The 21,026-nt window shown below is 33.4% G+C and overlaps 4 protein-coding genes across 4 annotated transcripts; 2 read left to right on the forward strand and 2 right to left on the reverse strand.

The window, feature by feature from the left end:
- The first annotated feature begins 683 nt into the window (after positions 1–683).
- On the forward strand, positions 684–4,852 carry LOC11442274 (uncharacterized). The gene is made up of 6 exons (XM_003617514.4): positions 684–937; positions 2,457–2,581; positions 2,708–2,877; positions 3,404–3,481; positions 3,889–4,033; positions 4,244–4,852. The coding sequence occupies exons 1-6, from the start codon at positions 802–804 to the stop codon at positions 4,655–4,657; spliced, it is 1,068 nt and encodes a 355-aa protein (XP_003617562.1). The 5' UTR covers positions 684–801; the 3' UTR covers positions 4,658–4,852.
- A 2,271-nt stretch (positions 4,853–7,123) lies between these two features.
- LOC11436636 (probable disease resistance protein At1g61310) lies at positions 7,124–10,112 on the reverse strand. The gene is made up of 3 exons (XM_003617516.4): positions 9,744–10,112; positions 7,890–9,417; positions 7,124–7,506 (listed from the first exon to the last, which is right to left on the reverse strand). The coding sequence occupies exons 1-3, from the start codon at positions 9,745–9,747 to the stop codon at positions 7,428–7,430; spliced, it is 1,611 nt and encodes a 536-aa protein (XP_003617564.2). The 5' UTR covers positions 9,748–10,112; the 3' UTR covers positions 7,124–7,427.
- Positions 10,113–12,493: 2,381 nt separating this feature from the next.
- LOC11437079 (mitochondrial acidic protein MAM33) lies at positions 12,494–16,539 on the forward strand. Its single transcript, XM_003617517.4, has 3 exons — positions 12,494–12,713; positions 12,796–13,118; positions 16,076–16,539. Exons 1-3 carry the CDS (start codon positions 12,552–12,554, stop codon positions 16,254–16,256), a joined length of 666 nt encoding a protein of 221 aa, XP_003617565.1. The 5' UTR covers positions 12,494–12,551; the 3' UTR covers positions 16,257–16,539.
- Positions 16,540–18,176: 1,637 nt separating this feature from the next.
- On the reverse strand, positions 18,177–18,748 carry LOC11432491 (LOB domain-containing protein 24). Its single transcript, XM_003617518.3, has 2 exons — positions 18,596–18,748; positions 18,177–18,461 (listed from the first exon to the last, which is right to left on the reverse strand). The coding sequence occupies exons 1-2, from the start codon at positions 18,746–18,748 to the stop codon at positions 18,177–18,179; spliced, it is 438 nt and encodes a 145-aa protein (XP_003617566.1).
- Positions 18,749–21,026: the final 2,278 nt, after the last annotated feature.

Below are 21,026 nucleotides of genomic sequence, written 5' to 3' on the forward strand. Positions count from 1 at the left end.
ACCAAAAATGCAATTTAGCCTAAATTTTTCTATATCCTTAAAAAAAAAAATGTTATACTAAATTTTAATATGAAATGATTTTACAAGAATTAAAACAAAATACCAAGGATCAAACCAAATATTTTATATTTGCAGGGACTAAAAACAAATTTTTTTTTTTATAGGGATTAAAAGCAAAACGCCAGATATTTGCAGGGACCATTTCCATATTTAAGCCAATGTTATATTAAATTTTTGGCTAAATTGCATTTTTGGTCCCTTAACTATTTAGGTAGTTTCACTTTGGTCTCCAAATTAAAATTCGATTTATTTTGGTCCCTTGACTTCTCTTTGTTACACATTTTGGTCATTTCTGTTAGTTTTAATTCAAAAACGTTAGATTTTCTTCATCATCTTCTCCTCTTTTTCATCTTTATATCATCTCCATCAACCTTCAACAACAAGAATCCCATAAAAATTTCAAAAGAAAATGAAGAAAATCTAACATTTTTGAATTAAAACTAATGGAAAGGACCAGAATATGTAACGGAGAGAAGTTAAAGGACCAAAATAAATCGAATTTTAATTAAGGGACCAAAACGATACTACCTAAATAGTTAAGGAACCAAAAATGCAATTTAGCCTAAATTTTTCTATATCCTTCAAAAAAAAAATGTTATATTAAATTAAAATTGAACAGTGTTGGGTAATGTCGGTTTGGTTTATTTGAGAACAACAATAAACTAGTCCTCCAGTTTTTTTGGTTCCTCTGAATTTTTTTCCTAGGTCATTGCACATTCATCGTAGGATTTTTCAATTTTGATGGATAATAAAGGTAAAGGTGCAAAAGCATTATCAACCTCTTTGCAAAACCTTAATTTGAATCTGAATTCCCAATCCAACTTCAAATCCAACAAGTCTTCCATTACAACAACAATCACCCGTCCTCAATTTCCCGGTAATTCTTTCTTTCTTTTAACCCCCCCGCCCCCCCCCCCCCCCTTCTATTGTGTTTCATTTCATGTTTTTATAGCACAAGCGCTTCTTGCTTATCACGAGATAAGCGCTTATGTATAAGCTACTTCTATAGAAAAAGATAAAATAAAGTTATACTGTTTTCGTTAGATAAGCTCGAGTAAGTCAATTCAAACAGGTACTATGTATTATAATGACAAGCTTATAACAAAAGTTTGGAGCTTGAATAGGAATATAGGATGGTTGAAGTTTAATCGTTAGTTCTGAGTTCTGACTTATGAGGAGTTTGTGATTGTAGGTCATTGGTTTAAACAACTTTATTAAGCGCTTATGCTATAAGCACTCGTCAATATAAGTTTTGTGAGACTGTTGGGAGGGAGTATGTATAAGCTATTTTCACAAGCTAACTTGGAGAGCTTATGGAAATAAGCTCAAAACAACTTATAAAGCACTCCCAAACAATCTGTCAACTCAAGTGCTTATGCCAGTAAATGCTCAAATATGTCAATCCAAACAGGCCTTGGTGGTAAACATGCACAAATGCTTTTTTACCCCAAACATATGCAACAGAAGATGGTATTACATAATTATGAGGGGTTTGTGTGATTTACATCAGGTCATTCGTTTAAATCTTGGGTCATGTTTGAATAAACAACTTAATTAAGCGTTTATGTCATAATCGCTTATCATAAAGTGTATGTATAAGCTATTTTTATAACTGATAAAATGAAGTCTCATATAATCTATAAGCTGTTTTCACTAACTATCTTGTAGAGCTCTCTGAAATAAGCTGAAAACAACTTATAGGCCTGTTTGTTACGGATTAAAATAAAAGTGATTTTGACATAAATTAATTTAGAGATTATATTTTAGAGATTTTATGAAAAATCAGAATTTATTTTGCGTTTGTTTGTTTAACGTAATAAAAATCACTTTTATTAAACAAATCATTTAGTTTGTTTGGATACAACTATTAAAAGGGATTTTTTTGTTACAAAATTAGTACAATTTTTTAAACCATATTTTCTCTCTCTAAAAAAAATCAATTTTTTGAGAAGCTGCTCTTAACAGCTTCTCATTTGAAGCTGCTTTTATATTTTTTTTTAGATTCTGATTTTTTGAAAAAGCTGTACCAAATGGATGTAACACTCTTAAAAGTGATTATTTTTTTTTAAAAAGTGATTTTTTTCTTAAAAAAGCTATAACAAACGGGATCATAATCTGTTTCCATGAGCTCTTTATAACCAATATACTGAAGTCAAACTAGTTACATATAATCTATAAGTTATTTTCACAAACTATCTTAGAGAGTTTACGGACATAAGCTGAAAACACAGTATTAGCTTCCATAAGCTCTCCCGAATGATCTCTCTACTCAAAAGCTTATGACAGTGAATACTCAAATACGCCAATCGAAACAGTCCCTCGGAGGTGCTTTTTTCCCCAATTATATGCCACAGAAGATGACATTAACTAAATTCCTTGAGAAATTTGTTGCGCAGGATTCCTTACTAAGACAAAACCTCCAAGTCTAGTCAACCTCTGCATTGGACTTATTGGAAGACATTTGGAGGATATTATTGAAGATTTAGATGAGATTGCTATCGGCTTGCCGGCTGAAATTAAGGTAACTTAGTTGAGAATGATTTTATCTCTCCTCAAATCTTGTCATATGTCATTTATCCCGATGCACATACTTGTCTAAAACGAGAATCGTTAATGATGTAATTGACAAAGTAAACTTACATGACAGTTAGCAGTAGCAGCTATTGCTAGACGAAGAAAGTTTCTGAATGATGATGTCCTAATTGCATTAGCTGATGCTTCTTGGGAAATCCTTGACGTCTCTGGCTCAGATGTTTCAGATCTTGGCTTGGTAAAAGCAGCTGAAGTATGTAGATCCGTTAAAGCTCTAGACATAAGGTATATAATTATAACTTTTGTTTTTAAAAAATGACTGAGCTAGGAGCCTTTGACTATGTCGTCATTTTAATGCAAAAAAATATTCTTCATGTTTGAGAATAATAGAAATTGTCATTATTTTTCCAGCATTATTTAGTCTTGAGTTTTGATGTATATTCAAATTTCATAAACATTTCTTACAATATGCTTCAGTTTTAGTCTTAAGCTTATGTGATGTTACAAGCACTTCCTGCAAATATTGTTCTGTTTGGAGTTGGACTATACTCGAGTATATTGGAAGTAGTTGATCAACACAGATTTTGGTTTCTACTTTGGTATTCCATTATATTTTGTAGGTTTGCTTATATTAGATGCGATGATTATTAATTTTCTTCACTTTGAATCTGATCTGTCAACAACTTTACATGGGGTTAACATATTGTGATTCGTGTCTTGCTTTCTAGAAACATCTTTATAGTGTCTAGTATGTTTTTTATATTATATTTCTTTCTTTCAGAATCACTTGATATATTGAGCCTATTTGCAGCCGGTGCACCAAAATTACTGCAACTGGTATATCTGAACTTGTGAAGCACTGCCATTCATTGGAGACACTGAGATGCGGGTACGTCTATTGCATCTAACCATTTTCAGTTATAATTCTATGTTAGTACATTTTACCCACTATGTTGCTTTTGAAGTGTATTTCATTTGTCATTTAATAGAAGTTAATTTTGGAATTCAAAGTTTTGCTTCAATGGGCTATTTTGATACCATATTCACATTACAGTTGCATCTGTCATTCTTTTGTAGTTAGGATATATAATTGAAGTTCACGTATAAATATCATCAAAACATGTCCACTCTTAATTATCTATGATGTCAAAAAATGTATTTAGATCACATAAGCTACTTTCCTACTATATCATCATGTTTTTCTTTTCACTCACTGTAACCACGCCGGCTAAAAAAATGTTTTAACTTAGGATTACAAACCCCATAACAGGTAATGAACCATAATTAATATTGCAGAGGGTGTCCAAGGAGTGACAACACTGCACGGAGATGCTTGAGTATATTTAAACCAAAGCTAGAGTATGTGGCGGAGGATTCTTGGGAGGAGCTTGATACTAAAGAAATGGCTAATGGTGCACAATCACTCCGGTGGCTAGTATGGGTATGAAGTTAAAATCGTTCTGTCTGGATTATGATAACTTGTAAATTCGTAATTGAATGCAGATTCTGCCCTTTCACAAATTGAAAAGAAATTATTTTTCTTGCATATTATGATGTTGTTTTACCGTATAATTGGTTGACAGAGAGACATATATATGTTGAAGGTATATACTTATTGTTAATTTAATCTTAAACTATTTCGTTTTTGCAGCCAAACATTGATAATAATTCTTTAGAGGACTTTTCCACCGAGTGCCCGCGTATCGTAGTAAATCCCAAGCCATCTCCATTTGGGTTTATGGGAACTCAAGTTCCTTTTGAAGCATTTCAAAATATCATATTAGATGATGCAGTTGTGAAAGATATTGATCCCAAGACATGGACAATGCATGGGATTGCAAAGAGGCCCATTTCTTCACCTTCAAGCTCTACTGAATTATCAGTAGCTGAAAAATTCAGACTTGCCTTTGAGGAAAGGGATAATCGATTAGCTCCGAAGCGAGCTAAAAATGCTCGGCAACATCAGCGTCGGGCAGCACGGGACATGTTGTTGATGAGCACAAGTGCCAAGGCAGTGGTCTTAGCATCACAAGCAAGCAAATCTCTCCATAGTCGAAACTTGTAGTCTCGGAGAATTCTGAAATGATGAGTTTTTTTTGGGTGGAATGTACTATTAACTTCTGTATATATGTAAGTTGTTTCTTGGTTATTTTATGCTAACAAGTTGGAATTGGGAAAGATTGTACCTTTGAATTTTTGTCCTGTTTGTTGTTTTACAAAGTGAAAATATATTTTAAATTAAAATGTTACAAAAGAAACATGATGGCTTGGTGCTCAATTTATTTTTCAAATGTCACCTGACGATAATGGTGCTTAGAAAGACTCTGTAGTGGAATATTGAGAAGTTAGAATTATGTTGATGGTGGAGATCAAATCCTTGACATCCTTGTCACTCCCTAATATTATATAAGTTATAATGGATTGATATATGGACTCATATTTTTGGTACAAATAATTGATTGGTTATGATTGATGAGAACGAAGGCATTGTTTGGCATTAATGTACAGGTGTAATATTTCGAACAATAGGCTCGCAAATTCACTTTATCAATTTTTTTCCTCCATAAACTAAAAATGGAGTTTCTTGATTTTGCCTTCAAAATTGATTCGAATTTGAAGCTTTTGATCATTGAATTGACTTTTAGAATCGAATTTATTGTTCAACTTAATTTTACATAAATGTATTCAAAGTTTCAAACATAAATTACTCAACATTCAACTTACTTTAGTTTTTAGATAATCAATTGATTAATTTGTAGTACATTTTTGTCATCAGAGAATCAAGCGCACACTAACCATGACTCTCAACCGAATCATTCACGGAATTTGGATGAGACTTGTCAAGTTGTCCCATACAAATCTACTAATTTATATTGTTAAATGTTGTCATTTCAAAAAAGAAAATGTTGAAGTGCAGGATACAACAACTTGACAGCTCTTGTACCAATCCTGCATCATGATTTGCCATCTTGATGCGGCCATTCTCTTAAGCTCTACTCTAATACAAAATACACAATTTGATCCTAGATTTTTTGTCGCGCTACAACTCTGAACTTGAAATATGGGCAGCAAAAGATCTCGTGTCGCAGCAAAAAGCATTCATGTTAAGTGTTGTCGGTGCAACACACTCACTGAAATCCCTCACAACGCTCTAACACACTATCACTAAACACCATTTCACCAATTCACTCTCCACATACTTTGAATAATCTATCAAGTCTTAAACATCTCACTATAGAATTCATAAAATATTAATTCTTAAATATCACATTGGAAAAACCATCAAGTCTTATACTTGTGTTTGGGAGAGTGCTTTGACAAACACTATGGAATGGTATCTGGTGTATACTTGTGTAATGTGATGCTATCTCAATTACCAAACTTGAACTCTATAGTTGGGGTTTATTAGTGGCTTTTAGGCTTATGGCCAATTGGATTATATCCATTTTAATGGAGAATAACTTATTGCAAATTGGTTGTTGTATATTGTCGATTAAAATTCCCTCTAATGGTGATGGTTAATCATTTCTTATGGATAAATAATTAAACCACATGCTGGTGGAAATGAGATGGGTGTAGTCTTGTGAAGTTGAATTAAGGTAATTGATCTAGAGTAAGGAATATTACACAGTCCTTGCTTGCAGTAACTTCTAGATTTGGAGTGTGTCGCTCATAGATATAGTAGACTTATATATATAGTGTAGTTACTTTACTGCTAGAATAAGATTATGCACACAAATTCCAGACTTAAACTTGGACATAAGGGTAAAATATTTTGTGACTAAGTCAAAGCTGAGAAGGAGGTTTGTTCTTGATGGAGGATCCCAAGTGGCGTGCTGTAGGCAACATGTTTCTCATATGCCTATTTTCCATTTGGAGCAGCAGGTCATCATAATGAACCATCCTGGTTACGTTATTATTGTTTGTAGAATAGAACACAAATAATCTGCAAGTCCTAGCTCAACTGGCAAAATGCCGAAATTGTTAGGCCGATGCCATGACTGGGGTTCGAACCCCGGTACCTCCACTTGTGTGTGTGAGTTTATAATGACTTTGTCATTTCGTCTATCTACCAAAAAAAGAATAGAACACAAATATCAAGGCTTCTCTTTCTATTTCTATATACTATTACTATAAGATCCTCAAAATCTTGTGCAACTTATGGACGGCATAGTTTCTTCAAGAACTCGTCAGGCTAAGTTTCTTTTTAATCATGACATCTATTCTGATAGATACACTTTTTCTGTTGAAATCGTCCCCATTTGCTACGGGGATTTGATTTTTCTGCCTCCTAAGGTTGCATCCAGTTGGGAAATATTAGTCCTATTATCATTTGTAGGTTGCTAAAAGAATTACTTTGCTTGATTTTCACCTTGAGGTACTGTATCTTAAATGTTGATCAGTACTGGAATGCACTTTTCACGCCTTCACTCACTAGGAGTCAGTTAGTGGAATATTCTGTGCTCGATATTGTTGAGAGATATTCTGTGGTTCCATATTATGCAAAATATGTAGACATAAGCAACAAAGATAGTGAAACTGTAACAGCCAATAGACAAATAAATTCACAGTGAAGAATGCAACTTGCTCCACAAATTAGATACAGGTAATTATTGTTTGTATTTTTCACATTTCAAGAAATTTTCAACTACTAGTACTACTATATATCCACAGCTCTAAGCCTAAATAGAGGAGGTGTTTGCTATAATAACATGGACATTTAGTATGATCCACACTCCACTCATAATAGAGAAAGGTTGACGATTTAGATCGTTCCAAAAACCTTTGCCATGCAAAACAACTTTTAATATGATTCGCATCTTTCTAATCCATATCTATGTGCTTCGTATTTGCAAACGACTTTTTTTACGATTGGCATCTTCCAAAATCTTTTGAATAAATTCATGTTCGTACCTGCAAAAGTTAAAACTTTCAATTCATTTATGCATATAGTTTTGAACTTATTTAGTCAAAAAAACATATAAAGTGCAATCTGACTATCAGTTTTTCACAAGAACAAGTTGTCGCATAGAATACAAAAACTGCACTGAAACTTAAAACAAAACTTAAACAACAAAATATTTCATGTCTAAATTTCTTGATGGTAAATTATACTTCAATTGATAGCAGCTATAAAGAAGAGCAGATTTCTTTTCTTTTCTGTTTTTACCAATTCACATACCTTCCGAGACTATGGAATTATATTATATCATATTCTTAACTGCTATCGCTAGTAAAGTAAAAATTGGTTATTATAGAATAATGCAAATAGAAGTCTTTTGAAGGATATTACATACCCGGTTGTATAAGCCTTTCCGGACAAATTCGACACTTCAAACAAAGCTGACTTCCATTTCTGTACTCTCTCTGAGTCAATTCCAAAATTATTTTCATGTTGAGCCATGTCTTCGCCATAACAATTTCTCAAATGCCTTATGTCTGACGGTTTCACTTTGTAAAAGATTGGCCAAACTAATTGATTCTTCAATTTCATACACTCCATAATTTTGACAAGTTCTTCAAGACACCATGAGGAATTCGCATAGTTTTCAGACAAAATGATAATCGACAGCCTTGATTCTTCAATTGCATTTAGAAGAGTGGGTGAAATTTTGTCTCCAGTGTGCAGTCCTCCATCATCCATGAAGGTCTTGAATCCCCCTTGACATAAAGCTTTATACAGATTACCTGTAAAAGAGTAGCGTGTATCTTCTCCTCTAAAACTTAAGAAAATTTGCCATTTGGCCATTGAATGTCTCAGACTATCTAGTGATGCTTTCCATTCCTCAATTGGTTTACCTCTTAAGGAAGATCCCACATCTTTAATTGTTCTCGGTAACCCTTCGCATTCAAAGGAAACTTCACGTGCCACATTCAATAAGTCAAATGAAGACGAGTGCCCTTCATCATGAATACCAGAATGTTTTTGGAACAAAGTCCAAGATTCCTCTATAGATAAGGGACCAAGTTGAATATTCCTTTTGGAGTGCATCAATTCACAATCTTGTTGGGCAAGTGCGGTCAAAAGGATCTTGCATCGATTACTATTACAAGGAATGCCTACATCTTCTGGATCAAATTTTACCCGAACATCATCGAAAATCACTAGAATTGGACGACTCATACTTTCTATTCTTGAGAATATTCTTCTTGCTCTTACAGTTTCACTTTTTTTATCGAATGTCATGTCTAACAAGTCAGCAATTTCTTCTTGCATAGTTCTGATATTCAGGTTTTGCGTCACCGTGGCAAATAAAACCTCATGAAAAATCTTTAGATGCTTAACTTTCTCACCCATTGCTTTTGCCAACGCTGTCTTACCAGAGCCCTTGCTACCATACAATCCAATCATAGAGCAATTATCATCTCGCAGTGCCTCTAAAATTTGATCTGAAGTCTTATCTCTAGACTTAAAACACAAAATATTTCCTGAAGAGAAGTGCTCTAAACTTGGAATTGGAGTTGAAAATGGATCAAATTCGCATTTTACATTCAACGCAGTTATTTTTCTCAGCAATTTCCTAAATTCATTCCATTGTCGTTTTCTTGATTGTAGTGTCAGATTTTCAACCTCTTGCATGAGTATATCTGTTTCTTTTAGCCACTCAAACACAGCATCGTTGACCTTTTCAGTTTTGTGATCAGTTGCTTCAACTTTTACGCGCACAAGATCTCGATTTGAAATCAGCCTATTCTTTTCTGTTTCGACTTCTTCAAAGACTTTGCCGAACCAATCAGATAGATATTTCTTTCCTTCATCGTCCTCTAACACCATCTTTACCGCCTTACCAACAAAAAACATGGCATATCGAAGATTTGCTGCTGCTGCAAAGTTTTATTGATGTAAACATTTAAATCAGCATACGTTTCACAATGAATTTCATTTTCACTTTTCAATGTAAAATGAATATTATTTTTTTCAATTGTGTCTTCTAATATATACAATATTCCCAAAGTACTATATTCTATTAACGACGGTGGAAAACACATCAATAGTTAACAAGATTAATGTAATAAAAAGTGTCATGTTGTTTTACATACAATTTTATTGCATTTCTTACTCTGTGTGTACAGACTTTGAACGACGTATGCAATTTAAAACGGAGAGAGTAACTGAAACAAAAATTTAAATGAAAGGAATTGGAACTCACACATGTTGCAGCATGCATAAAGGATGTATCAATGAATTTTGAATAAATGAATGTCTCTTAGCTTCAACTCTTAGCTTCAAAGTAGAAGGTTAGTCAACAAATAAATGGTTGGAGGGTGAGTGGTAGATGTATATATTGTGAAGTGTGATGTGATCAGCTTCCAACTAGACTCTATATATGAGATATCATCAAGTCAAGTCCACACTTTTGTGTAGTAACAATAATGATGGCTATGTGATTATTTCATAGGAAGCTTCATTTATAAATAAGAAGCTGATTCAAACTTGAACTCACCAAAACTTACAAGAAAGAAACAAGTAGTCAACCTGGTTTGTTTCTTCAACGAAAATACAGAGAAGATAGAATGGGGTCCTACTTCAATTATTAATCTTGGTTCGGAAAATCTGTGGGCATATAAAAAGAGTTTTTTTTATTTCTTCTCTCAATTGAATTTTTTTATAAACAACGTAAAAAATCAAACATTCACCAAAAAAAAAAAAAGTAAAAAATCAAACTAATAAAAACAAATAATATTTTTTTTTTGAGTCAACGATGATGTGGGTGGTTATTAGTGTTGGTTACATAAGGTTTTTGCACTTGGGTTGGTAGTTGGAATGTAATGGTGTCTTTTTTGCATGGTGGTGATATTTTGGTGTTGATGTTGAGAAGCTTGTGAGTTGGTTTTATTTTTGGAGATTTTTTTTCTACGTTTGTGGTGCTTCGTGGTGGTTTTCACGGTGGTGTTGATACTAGGTCTTTTGTGGTGGTGCTCGTGGTGGTGATGCTTGTGGTGGCTGGTGTTGGTTTTCGTGGTGGCTGGTGTTGATTTTTGGTGAGGATTAATGGTGGTTTTTGTGGTGGTTAATGGTAGTTTTGTGTGGTGATGGTTATGTTTATTGTGGGTTTTCTTCTATGAGTTTGTTGTTAATGGGGTTTTCAAATACTTAGGTGGTGATTTTACCAGTGCTTAACTGCGCTCAACTGCAGAAGAGAAGCAAAGTGCAGTTATACGAGTTTTTGGTAGGTTTGATGGTTATTTTGGACGGGTTTTGCAACGGTTTGGCACAAGACTTGTTTTTGCTATTGCTTAGGCGTTCATACTTTGATTTTTGGAGATGACTTTTTGGTTCTGGTGTTTAGTTTTTATTGGTTTCAGGGGCCCTCGGTGGAGGGTGTTTTTGGTTTGTTTGTTGAAGTTTGTATTTGATGCATGAGTGTTTGTTTGGGTGTTCCACATATACACACCACACTTTTCCTTTGTATATTCCTACTTAAGTCTCCTAACCAAACATTCCTTATGTTTGCTAGGATTCTTTGCGTTTTGAATAAACTTTATTTTAGCTTCTTAAAAAAAAAAAAAAAACTTATACCCAAAAAATATTTATTTAGTAATTTTTTGAAAAATCAATAGTATTTTAGTAATTTTCCCTTTAAAGAAATATAATTGTGGGGTGGGACATGGCCCACCTAGGTCCTAATGTGGTTTTTTTTTTTTTTACACATCCTAATGTGGTGTTTGGATGTTGAAGTTTAATACAAATTTTTCTAGAAGTATTTTGTAGAAGAAAAATACTAGGATCACACCCACTAACACTCTCTTTTAACACATCCAATAAAAATTAGCCATGTATCCCATTTTTTTAATTCAATTTACTTGTAACCTGCTCATCCAGTTTTTAAAAGTTTGATTTTATTTGTTTGGAGAGAGAAGAGAAAAAAGAAAAAGAAAAAGAAGGCTTTTGTCTCTATCACATGCAATTTGAATGATTTTGATTTTGGTAAATCAAATTTTCACCTGAACATATAATTATTGGAGGATTATTATAATTAGGGCTAATTTTCTCACCAAAGATATTTAATTTGAAAATAGACGTTCACACAGCAGATTTGGGTTTTTCAAATTGATAGATTCCAATTTGTTGCCCTGAGAAAGAAAACAGATGTTTGACAGTGGGAGTAGAAGTGTCGTAAATTCTGAGAAGAAGGCAGAGAGATTAATGCAATTTTGGAGAATGGGAGAAGAGGGTGAATAGATTCACACTTTGTTTCATAAGCAAGGAAATTCCATCTTATTGAAGACTTGATTTAGATCCAAACTCATCTATGTTGTTTCTCAACACTTTCTCTTTCCTCTTTTTCTTTTTTCTCGTTCTCTCTTCAAAATAAAAAATAAATAAACGTTTAGAAGCAGGGTGAGCAGGTTACAAGGAATTTAAATTAAAAAAATGGGACACATAGCTAATTTTTATTGGGTGTGTTAAAAGAGAGTGTTAGTGGGTGTGACCCTAACATTTTTCTTTTTAGAATATCTCTAGAGTATAATTACACATATATGACCGTATCTTATCTTAATCTAAGAATACATTACTTTTTATATTACATTAACGAACCTCCTAAAATGTAGAGAGAAAAACAAAAACAAACACAAACACATTTCACATGGTTATGTCAGATACATTACTTTTCATTTTACATATACACATCTTCTGATCATTATTATAAACAAGGTTCATTTAATAAATGATCTATGTGATCATTTCTTCATAGATACATAGTACTATCCAAAAACTATAAGCAAGAATCTAAGTGTTTTTAAAATTTTAAAAAAATAATTTAAAATTAACATAAGCAATTGCAAACACATAAAATATGTTATTATAAATCAAAAATTATTTTTGGTCTAACCAAAAATTGATATATTTTTTAAAATATTTGTGTTTAACAAAAATTGAATTTGTTAAATGTAGAATATGCATGTGTGTTACACTTAGGGAGGTTCAAACAGAAGAAACATAACGCGAAATAGAAATGTGGAAGAGAGGTTTATTCACCGCCGTCGGCGCACTCCGCCACCGCACAACTCCGTCAGGAGTTCGCGGCGCCGCCACTATGTCATCCGCCGTAGACACCATGGTTCTCCGTTCCCTCAAAGAACACTACATGGAAGTCGCCAAAATGAACATGCCACCTGTACTCTCTCTCTCTCTCTCTAAAAATCTCGTTCTCTCTCTAGGGTTTAGGGTTTAACCTTTTTCATGCATTTCAATTTCAGAAAGTGAGTCCTCCATCAAACTTCACAATCGTGAAAGGAGCGCTTGATTCCGAAGGTCCTGTTCTGAAGCGAAACTACGGCGAAGAAGAAATCAGCATCTACGTGATGCGATTGAACAATATCGGTGAAGAACAAGACGGTGCTATTGATCAATTGTTCATTCATGTTGATGTATCTAAACCTGAACAGAAGGAATCGTTGAATTTTCTTTGTGGTTTGTATGAAGATGCTCTTGGGATTCACTCTGTTTCTATGAGACCTAAGCTTCTTGATTCTAGTGGATACATTCTGACTCCTACACATTATACCGGTCCTGTTTTTGCGTATGTTTCTTCAATCTCAATCTCTTTCTATACATATGGATTCTTGATATATGGAGCATTGGCGCAGACAAGAGAAACACTAACACCGACTGTTGACATCGATAATTATTTGGAAGAAAAAAAATGACATAATTGATTGAATTCACATGTATCGGTGTTGTATCCGTGTCAGACACTGACATAACAAACACACCTTTAATCATAGTGTCGGTGTTACAAAAAAATGATACACTAGGCTTTTACTCTGCTAATTTTCATTTTTTGTTTTGTTCTGTTTTGAGTATTTTTGTTTGATAGTGACATATATGATTCTGATAAGTTGAAAATTTATGGTTTCTGTTGTAGTTTAGGTTAATTGAAATAGTTGAAGTATGTAACAATATAAGCTGAAATAAGATAGATTATAGTGCAGAATGGTTGGAAAGAGATTTTGTTAGAAGTATATTCACCTCCTAAATCACAACGGTTTTGCTCTGTCCACATTCGTGTTTTGTTTCAAACTTTTTTGTTTTATAGGGAAGTCTATGATTCTGATGTGTTTAGAGTTTATGGTTTTTGTTTGTGTAGTTTAGGTAATTGAAATAGTTGGAGTTTGTAACATTATAAACTGAGAAAAGATAGATGAAAGTGGAGAATTAGATGGGGAGAATGGTTTTGGATATGTTTAATGAGTATAGAGGATTTTCTATATGGTTAAAACTAGCTGAATTCATGATACTGTAGGGTTTTAATCTGTTAATATCCATTTTTGTTTTGTTTTGTTATGTTTGAATCATGTTTTTTATAGTGAAATCGATGATCCTGTTATATGAGTTCAGGGTTTTTGTTTGTGTAGTTTCGGGTTTTGATGGGTAGAGAAGATTTGCTATATGCTAAAGAAATTTCTCAAGTGTAGTTTTGGGTTTTGATGTGTATAGAAGATTTGCTATATGCTAAAGAAATTTCTGAGTTTAGTGATTTGAAGAATGGAGCTGAAGTAGAATTCCCCTCCATTATTAAGCACTCTTCGTGTTTCTAAGTGGAGCATAGGCTTATGTTGATTCTTGGGGAAATTGCACATACCACCGTTAGATATTCTGAATTGAAGTGTTGTCCATTATTGGTCATATGGCGCTGCCATGGTGGATTGCGGTGGCGGATTCTTTGATAACCACCATGGCCAACTTATGAAAGATGGCGGCGCCATAGCGTATTTTTGGCTTTCCACAGTTGATAACTCTGGAAATTACACCCCTCTGTTTTGAAAAAGACATTTATCTCCCTTCAATCACACACATCCTCTACAAGGGATGTCATTTAAGCATATCTTAGGAGACTTAAGTGCAATTTCCCCTTTATCCTAAAATAGTTTTCTATTGCAACAACGTAACGAAAATGACAAGGGTGTACCACACATGATAATATAGTGCCTACTGGATTCAAAATGGATCCAATCCTTTCATGCATCCTATCACAGTGATAGTTTTACAGTATCAGATTATCCTTCAGTGGTATTAGAAGTATAAAAGATAGTTACACTTTGTTAGTAGGTGTTTTGTTTGTTAATCCTCCATAAGCTCTATATATAAAACATCTTGTACTCATTTTATGCATCTTTTACTCAATTCAATATGTTGCCTTCGGAGTATACTCTCTACCTATACCATGCCTATGACCTTTACCCCACACCCTTGGATTTCTCACAACTGTTCCTAAACTAACAATGACAACTGATAGCTGTTATCAGAAAATATTGAGATTGTGTGTTCTTTCATTTTTTGTATGGAACTTAATGTGGGTGCTTAATTGCTGTCAATGTGAATGCTTCACATATATGCTCTTTTCTGGATGACATAAGATAGGAAGGGTTAAGCAAGGTAGAACTGCTGAATCCTGTTTTGCATAAAACCAGAAGTTCTTTTGTGGTCACATTCTTATTCCTACTTAATACACTGGTCCACTTTTTGCGCATGTCTCCTCAATCTCTTCTCTACTATGAATTGATGATACACTAGAGTTTTACTCTGTTAATATTCCTCTTTTGTTTTGTTGTTTCACGTATTTTTGTTTAATAGTGATATCTATGATCCTGTGGGGTTTAGAGTTTAGGGATTATGTTGTGTAGTTTAGGGTAATTGAAACAGTTGGTGTGTGTAGCAATATAAGCTGAAAAAAGATAGATGAACATGGAGAATTGATTTGGGGGGGGGGTCCCGATATGTTTATGAGTACACTACCTTTAAGATATGCTTCAATGAAGTTTTGTCAACCGCCATGGCCAATTTGTGAAGGACGGAGTGACCAGGATGTCTTGTGGTGGATATGACAGGGCCATATGGTTGATTTTTGGCTTTCAGCCATGGTCCGCCATCAATAACTCTGGAAATGACACCCCTCTATTCTGCAAAAGACAGTAATCTCCCTTTAATTAGACAAACCCTCTACAAGGGATGCATGCATGATTTAAGCGCATCTCAGACGAGATGAATGCAATTTCCTTTCATTCTAATAATCTTCTATTAACACAATGAAAAGACAAGGCTGTACCACATGCAACATTATAGTGCATACAGTAGATTCACCATGGATCCAATCCTTTGCTGCACCCTATCACAGTGATAGTTTTACAGCATCAGATTGTTCTTTAATGGATATTGGCCACAAGCTCTATATATAAAACATCTTGCACTCATTTTCTGTCTGTTAATCAGTTCAATTTGCTGCCTTCAGAGTATGCTCTCTATCTGGCCTATGCCCTTTACCCCTCACCCTTGGATTTCTTTCAAATAATCACAAACTAACAATGACAACTGTTATCAGAAAATATCTGTGTTCCTTCATTATTATTATTTTTAAACTGGAACTTATTGTTAGTCTTAATTACTGTCAATGTGAATGCTTCATTTATATGCTAGATGAATGTGGTAAACTAGGAAGTGTATTGACACTTTTTGACTGACTTGCGTGTAAATTGACAGGGAACTAGATGAAAAGATGAGAGATGCATTTCACAGTTACATAGAGGAACGAGGTGTAAATGATAGCCTCTTCAAATTTCTTCAAGCATGGCTATATGTGAAGGAACATCGAAATTTAATGCGTTGGTTCAAAACGATGGGCTTGTTCATTGATGGAAAGAAGCAAGCCGTAGATGCATAATTTTCTCATCTTGCAGAGGGCATGTATTTTTCCTATGAGATCCAACAGTCAGCAATTAATTTATTCAAAACTCTTAGAATTCTGACTACTTTTAAAGGAATGAGCAAGAAGAGCAATTTTCATTTTTCATCTACTAGAGGATGGGCATAATATTATAGTAAATCCGTTTTATTTTTCTTTATCCTTACTATTACATAGGGGAAAAGAAAAGTTGCATTCAAATGTGTGTAAACAACAACTTTAAAAGGTGGACATCCAATTATTTCCATACCAACTTTTTCTATAACTCCTCTAAAAAAACTTGTTATTGCTATTTCGTTCAAACTTGTTTTTGTCACATGAGAAAAGGAAAGCAAAATAAAGGAGACACTAAGGCCAAGTCAAATCACTAAAGCCAGTAGCAGGATCATCAAGAGCAAACCAAAGAAGAGCCTTGAGAAACTTCCAACTAAGGTAGTCTATGCAAAAATTGTCTTCTCTGATTGAAAGAATAAGGCAACCTTGAGAAGAAAGATCTTTAGTATCACGAATTACAAACACATAGATGAAAACTCAAATCACTTGAGAGGATCAAGGCTAGGACAAAGAGACAATATGAGTAAAGATCACACCTCTATAACCAAGAGACCAAGTAATATACAATCCATGAAAAATGTCAAGAAACTCAACAATCTTGCTTGAAATCCCAGAGTAACCAACCAACTCCTGAGTTCTACTAATTCCACCAAAACCTTATATACCAGATTTCTAGTAATTATACCATAAACATTTAAGGTAATTGCAATTGCAATTTCCCTTTGATGGATGCCACTGAATTTCTCAAGATATTAAATTTAATCAATTAAACTGTTGAATACTGTCATATTATCTTATTGATTGATCACAGCTTTATCTTTATTTTTTATATAAATTTACATTCATATTCATGTATTCTTATGGTTAATGATTAGCTATTAGTTCCTCTCAAAAAAATATTAGCTATTATTAGTTATATTTAAAACCAGGTCAGTAGTATTGAAAATCACTGTACTGAACCCAATATAAAATATCGTTGAAAAGATCAATTTTCTCAAACTCTGTTTTTTTAAATCAATTTTTCATAATCAATCTCAATCAAAAATAAGTTACATAGTTAAGATAACGCCAACAGTGCATACCTACTTCTGACTTGTGGCACAAGTCATTGTCAGCCTTCTCATGTTTTTATAAGTACATTCTTGTTGTTTTACATGCTATACACGTTTCATGTATTATTTCTAGTTTTATAATCAATTAATTTTTACAATAGTTTTATAATTGATGCTTTATTTTAAAAAAATATATTGCTAGGTGAAGTTTTTTCTTATATCAGTTTTATAAGAATTCAAACAATATGTCATGCTCAATATATGTTTGGGAAAATTTAAAGGTCTTGACTCATCTAACAAATGTCAAGATTGTTAAATTGAGTATTTTTCGTAGTTACTCGAATTTGAATTTATAGAGGATTTTATAATTTGTAATTTTTCAAACGATATTTGTCACTTTGTCTATAAAAGACTTCATTTGTAAAATGTAATTTTCTTGAGTGATTTATAAAACGTTCTTAAAGGGAGTCAATAATGTAACAAAAAAACGGGAGTAAATGTATGTACTGCAATTGTACCCGAAAATAAAATGTGCTGCAAAAATATTAATTTACCAAAAAAAAATATATTTTATAAATATAACTTGACGAACCTTCCATCAATAATATTTTGAATTGCAAATAAAAATGGTAATAAATTAACAAACTAATCATCAAATTTTTAGTACCACAGATACCAATTATTAAACTTATTCAAACATTCCTCAAAATTTGCCAAATCTAGTAGCAAAAAATAAAATCTCCAAATCAATTGAATTTTTGAATATTATCCAAAAATAAGATCAAGCTATTGCTTAATTGAACCAATTAGGAGTTTGATTAGGCCATTGAAACTGCTCCATGCTGCTACTTTGTGGAGGCAAAAGGTTGAAGTTTGATCCAGCTTCATATTGTTGATTTTGGAGCTTATGACAAGCAATCTGAGTTTGGATTTTGGCCAGCTCAGCTTCTGTATCATGAATTTGTTGATACAATTTAGAGATAATCCCAACACATCCATAAACTGGATTTTGAATCCTACATTGTGCTTCTAAATATAGAGTATTTGCAGCTTGTTCTCTTACATAGTGAGGTAATTGCTGCACCAATAAAAATACTATATAAGAAAAAACATATATTTTTTTACAACTTTGATATTCTTTCCATATGTTATAATTATATTACATAATATAGATACTAGATACTATATATCAATACATTATTAAAAGTATACCTGAAGCATTTTTCCAACATTGCCACCACCATAGATTTTGTGGACAGAAGCAAATCTTTGAGGATTATTGGCTGGAAAATATGGAGAGAAAATGCAATCAGAAGGGCACCTTCTTCTTTGACTCTTGCAAGCAGCACACCTACCATAAATCATGATGTCAAAATCAAATCCAAATACAAAATCTGACAACAAAGAAAGAATTTTTGTTTTCTAAATTTGTGCTCTTGGTAATCTTGCACAAAATCTGATGAATAATGTGCCAAGAGAATAGTATTTGTATTGTAGATACTAGGTTTATTAAGGAAATCCTAACGGCTATATTGCAATGCTAAGAAGGAAAGTTTTGTACATTAAAATTGTGAAATTCATAGAGGGCATGGATCAAGGCAATATGCATGATTTCGGTATTAGAAATTAGAACTAGAAAAGGAAGTAAATAAATACCTGCGTTGACATCATATTTTGTTCTCCTTCTAACAATTATAAATTTAAGAAAAGAGATGTAGTTAAAAGAGAAGGGTCATGTTAAACGGTGCCCTCATGACACTGGTTAAACATACAAAAAAAAGGAAATTCTTACCATAAAAGGAAGTTTTGTTGATTTATTATGGATTAATTAAACAATTTTCAATGCAATAATTAACATATAATTTCCCTTTTTATTATCCTTAACCAGTGTCCCGGGAGCACCGGTTAGCATTTCCCAAAAGGGAAATATGATTGTATGAAAAATTGGAAATAAAAAAGAGATAAAAATATTGAGTGTCCATTTATAGTTAAAAGATGGAAGTGCTTTTTTAAAATTTTGATTATGTTACTCCGGTAGATAACTATTGGAAGTGTATTTTTAAAAGGTTTTTATACGTGTTTAATCTCTGCAAATATGAGTCATTTAAAAAATGGTCCATGTATTCCTTAATCCTGGCATTTTACTCCGGTAGATATATGAACACTTTCCTGACATTTGTCTGAGGGATCGTGATATGAGTTATACAGAGGACCGCCCACGTGCTACTCAGTACATGTTAAGACAGGGTCATGCTATACAACAATCTTACATGGTGGCGTTGGATCGTCTTGAGGTTGATGACATCAATTTATGTACATACGATAGTCATCGAGAGAGTCTTCTGGTGGAGGACATCATTTGGTTTTCAGACTAAATAATGTGTGGCATGTCATGTTATTGTCCACACTTGCCAGAGCGCGTGTTGAGGCAATTTGGATATGTTCATAACATTCCTAGACATCCTGCTATTGGCGCACCATACACATTGAGTTATCTACCAGAGTAACAAAAGTGGAATTTTAAAAATACATTTCCAGTAGTTATCTACCGGAGTAAAAAAAATCGAAATTTAAAAAAAAACACTTTCGGGAGTTATCTAGCGGAAGCACAAAATCGAAATGTTTAAAAATGAACCTCCGGAAGTGTTATTCAGGACAGTTTTGTAATTTGGGGGGGGGGGCATGAAGAGATATGGGGGCCTAAAAAGAAACCTCCGACAATAAAGGCTAATTTTTTTTTTTTAACCTGTGTTTGGGCTGAAGTAAACTTCCGTAAAAGTCGGTTGATGGGTATTAACGTGAATCCATCTTGGTTGCATGAAACGACAAGTATCAATTGCAAATCTAAGTGCCTTGGTGTAAGATTTGAGTTCAAATTCACAACAAAGGCTTTATTGTTTTTATGGGGATTATTGAATATAAGGTTAACGTTCAAGGTTAATCTATTTAAAGGTGGCATTGTGAACAAGGACTCTCAACCTTGTGTTATGAATCGCGGTGTTGAGGAAACCGTTCAGCACTTGTTTCCAAATGCTATTTTTTCATATCAATCAGTGGCGGAGGCCCATTAGAGCCAAGGTGGGCCATGGCCCACCCCACCAAAAAAAGATCATTTTTTTTATAAAGAAAATTATTAAAATATTATTGATTTTTAATTAAAATTACATTGCCACCCACCCTCTTCTCCATCTCAATATGTTTCATCGTCACACTTTTAAGTCAATTAAAGTGTGTAAATATTTATTTGGAATTTGTAAGGCATACAATTTAATTTTGTTTTATGATCCACTTTGTGCTTAATGCTAATTAAAAAATAAATTTTGTCTAAATATATAAGTTTATTTTTGTGGTCCAACAAAAAAAATTGGCTCCGCCCCTGCTCTCAATTATGGTATGGTATTTTGACATGATTAGGAAGCTCTTGTGCTCTAATAAAGCAATTTTGCACTATAATTTGGTGGCTTGTTTGCTTGGTAAAGTTTTATCTTCAAGCTTTCTTCTTATTTGGTTGACATGGGATATGTGGAAATTAAGAATAACGTCGTTTGTGGTAACCTTGATGTGAAACTCAGTCTTTAATTGAGAGCTTAAGTTGCTTTCTTGGGGTACTTAGGTTTGATGATGGTATTTGATTTTCTTGTAT

This window comes from Medicago truncatula, chromosome 5 (genome assembly GCF_003473485.1).
Source record: "Medicago truncatula cultivar Jemalong A17 chromosome 5, MtrunA17r5.0-ANR, whole genome shotgun sequence".
NCBI classification, from domain to species: Eukaryota; Viridiplantae; Streptophyta; class Magnoliopsida; order Fabales; family Fabaceae; genus Medicago; species Medicago truncatula.